The sequence below is a fragment of the Salvia miltiorrhiza genome, chromosome 8 (assembly GCF_028751815.1).
Source record: "Salvia miltiorrhiza cultivar Shanhuang (shh) chromosome 8, IMPLAD_Smil_shh, whole genome shotgun sequence".
Classification (NCBI taxonomy): domain Eukaryota; kingdom Viridiplantae; phylum Streptophyta; class Magnoliopsida; order Lamiales; family Lamiaceae; genus Salvia; species Salvia miltiorrhiza.
In genome coordinates this window covers 35,989,561-35,993,394 of record NC_080394.1, presented here as the reverse complement: position 1 = coordinate 35,993,394, position 3,834 = coordinate 35,989,561, and the positions used below count along the sequence as shown (strand labels likewise).

At 40.2% G+C, this 3,834-nt stretch overlaps 1 protein-coding gene across 1 annotated transcript; it reads left to right on the top strand.

Annotated features, from left to right (window-relative positions):
- Positions 1-412: 412 nt before the first annotated feature.
- LOC130998403 (uncharacterized) lies at positions 413-2,525 on the top strand. The gene is made up of 3 exons (XM_057923821.1): positions 413-674; positions 754-974; positions 2,306-2,525. The coding sequence occupies exons 1-3, from the start codon at positions 543-545 to the stop codon at positions 2,523-2,525; spliced, it is 573 nt and encodes a 190-aa protein (XP_057779804.1). The 5' UTR covers positions 413-542.
- The last annotated feature ends 1,309 nt before the right edge of the window (positions 2,526-3,834 follow it).

Genomic DNA, 3,834 nt, shown 5'->3' with positions numbered 1-3,834 from the left:
GGTCACCAGAAATGTGACGTGGCTCGCCGGATGACACAGTGTAATTTAAATTCCATTTTTTTAATCCATGTCATTTTATATTCTGTTTCTTTAATCTATGTCAACCATACTCTCCCTCCCTCTCTCTCTCTCTCTCTCTCTCTCTCTCTCTCTCTCTCTCTCTTTTCCGTTGACTGTCGCCGGCCTCGCCGCCTCCTCTTCTTCCCTTCCTCTTTCTTTTCTCTCATTCCTACATCTAATTCCCCAAATTCTAAAATCCAATTCCTAGGTTTTCTGCCTCTCTTCTCCCCCTGAAACTCGCCCCTCCGGCGAGTTCCGCCTTCGCCGCTGCTGTCCTCGTCGCACTATCACTGGAGGCCATTTATTTGTTCCTTTCTTCTACCTCACAAACCCAGTAGCAGTACCATATATTTGTCCTCAACCGTTGATGCCTCTAATGGAAGGCCCCGATTTGGGAATGGAAGATGACGAATGAAGCTAAGGAGTGCTACTGGGAAATCATTTGAGAGTGGTTCAGACTGCAGAGAAATGTGGAGTCATCAATGTCGTTGTACATTCCGCCAGCGCAGCGCCAGAATTTGTGCCTTCTCCTCGGGGTTTTGGGGTGCCCGCTCGTCCCCATTCCCATCTGCAACAACCCCCTTTCCACCCTCCACATTAAAAACATCCCCCTCGTTAGTCCCAATTAATATTTAATTTGTAATTAATTCCATCTCCAACAATTAATTAATTGATTTCGCCCTTAATTTGCAGGAGACCTCCACGGCCTACTACATAATTCAGCAGTACCTGGCCGCTGCCAGTTGCCTCAAGCAGCGCCGCTGCGCCAAGAACATGTACGCCTCAGGGATGGTCAAGCTCATACGCTGCGAGATGGAGATTTCCACGCGCAAAAATGTCAGGACCATGGGCTCGCGCACTGGTAAGAATGGCCCGAGATGTGATCGCTCGAGCTGGCCGTCGCCGGAAACAAGGTGGTCACCGGATAATTTGTATAGAATTTGGGGAATTAGATGTCGAAAGAGAAGAAAGAAAGAGGAAGGGAAGAAGAGGAGCCAGCCTCACCGCGCCGGAGGCGGCGAAAACGAACGACACTCACCGGAGAGAGAGAGAGAGAGACGGTAGACAAAGGGGGAGAGGAGTATGGATGACATGGATTAAAAAAATAGAATATAAAATGACATGAATTAAAAAAATTAGAATTTAATTACACTGTGTCATCCGGCGAGCCACGTCACGTTTCTGGTGACCGGAAAATAGATGCAGGATATATTTGATAAAATCCTAATATTTTGAGGGTTTAGAGAGCATTTCGAAACTTTCAGGGTATTTTTGATAAAGTGCGAATAGTTCAAGGTTTAATATGATATTTACCATTTTCGTATCTTTTCTTATTCATCATTTTTTAATAAAAATTTTACAACTAATTTGACCTCACCCTAATTAGTAAATGCCCAAGTGTGGGCGTGTAATGTATAAAATGTGGATGGTTCGCTACCTTGTCTTTCACAAATGATAAGTTCTTAGTGAGATTCGAATCTGAAATAGTAAATACTGAATAATATCATTGATCGGATTTGAACTTCGAACAGATTCAAACATAAAAGTGTTGAAGATATTAAAACTTAAGACCTTTGTCTCGAAATAACTCACTCTATCACTAAACAATCTTCAAAGAAACTGATAATATGCTTCATAATATATATATATATATATATATATATATATATATATATATATATATATATATGGTTAATTGCATGAAAATACATGAACCTTAGTCACTTTTCCATTTTGCACACCGACTTTGAAATCTACATTTTAAACCATGAACTTTGAATTCGTTCCAATTTTTCCTTAAAATTGATTTACCCCCAATTTGGTCATGAGGTGGCGCCTATGTGGCAGCCAGAAGTGTGCCTCATAACCGCCAGTCCGATATGTTAAATGACATCATTTTTAATAGTGATAAACGACATCGTTTCTCACTGAATCGTTGAATATTTAGGTTAAATATGAAGGACTTATCCCAATTCATTCCTATTTCGTTGCTGAATATAGGGTTCGTCAGCAAATCAGGTGAAATGCCCTCATCGTCTGCGACTTCCAGCCAATGTCACTTAGAAATGAACTCATGGAATTGCCATTGTACAGCTCCGGTCAAAAAAGAGATCTCAAGGACTGCCAAGAATCCTGGGCGCGAATTTTACTACTGTGCTTATGGATCGGTAGGTTAATTTGGATTAGTTCTTCACCTCCTCTTGATTTTGTTGCACTTGTGTTAATTATTTCAAATTTGTTGTAGTGTAACTATTTTGAATGGGTTGATTCTCAACCAAGGTCATCCATCATCTTCTTCATTCGTACATGAGAACTGCTGCGAAAAGATAAACTTTTGGATTGAGAAATACTTCAAGATTTCTGACTCAAATGTTGTCTTCTTGAAGCATAATCATGAGCTAAGAGTGCAACTCGCCATTTTGGAGGCTGCAAAAAAGGGAAATGAGAGACAGATTGTAGTTTAACGCTTTGTCATTGTTGGGCTTTTGGTGATTGTGTTAGGTCTAATGTTTAGATAGGTTGTGGAGGTGGCATTTTCTTTGATTTTGCTGGGCTAATGTTTAGATAGATTGTAGTTTAATCCATGACATTTTGTATGATCTTGAACCTTTTGTAATGACATTAGCAGAATTTGGTGGAATATTGAAGCCTGTGAAATAGCCATTTTGTGTTTAACATTATAATTTGCAAACAAAAAACAAAACATCTGCCAATAAGAAATATTGACTGAAATAGTGATTCATTGATAGAAGATGATCTGCCAACCAAAAAACACAGCAGTATTCATAAGTTAATAGTACATAACATTTGCAAACAGTCACTGACTTTGTTCCATCAACATTTTACAAACACAAAATGGACTAATCTAGTGCTTAGGTTTCTTGTGATTCTTGTGTTGGAGCTGACCCTGTTGGAGCAGTTGGAGCAGATTGTGTGTTGGAAGATCCTACTCCAGATGCTTGGCTTCCACTAGTTGTAGACCTTGTGTTGGGACGGGGTGGTACGAAAGTTGCTCGGGCACTCCTTGAAGACATCTACATAAGCAATAAATTTGAGTTAGTACAAATGGTAACAAATGAAGTGAAGGAAGTATTTTGAAATGATTTTTGGAACATACATTGACATATATGTTCCCTGTCCCTTGAGCAACATATGTCCCAAGTTCTTTTAAGGCCGTGTTTCTTTCTCTCATGATTGTGCTTGTGGAAGCATTTGTATGTGTTGTTGAATGTAAGGTGGGGGCTGGACCAGTGGAAGCAGGATCAGTTGAGATAGGAGTTGGAGTAGTGTCTTCATTCATGGCTGATGTAGCATTTTTCTTTGTGGTGCGCCGCTTCCTTTCCTTTGTAGGCCTCTCACTGCATGTGAGAGGATGCTTCCTTGGCCTACCTCTTGGCTTCTGTAAAATTCAAACATTTATCATGTAAGAAAATTAAGACAATGACAGATTACAAATTTAAGTTATTAATCCAACCTGATTTCCTTCTTCTCTAACCACCTCTTCGTTTTTGCAAGACCTTGCATTGTGACCAACTTGAAGGCACTTTTGACATGTCATCATAATCCCAATTCTTTTCAGCCTTGTGTTGTTGTTTGGATCCCTTTCATCTACATCTCTTCTCCTATTCTTTTTTGGCCTTCCTGGCATAGCCCTGATCAATGGAGGTTGCACGGGATAACCAACACCCTTTGGCCACATTTTTTCCCCATTGATAGGCTCTAAGCCATATGCATAAGCCTTCAAGTATTTTTCCACGGAGTAGCATTCATGCA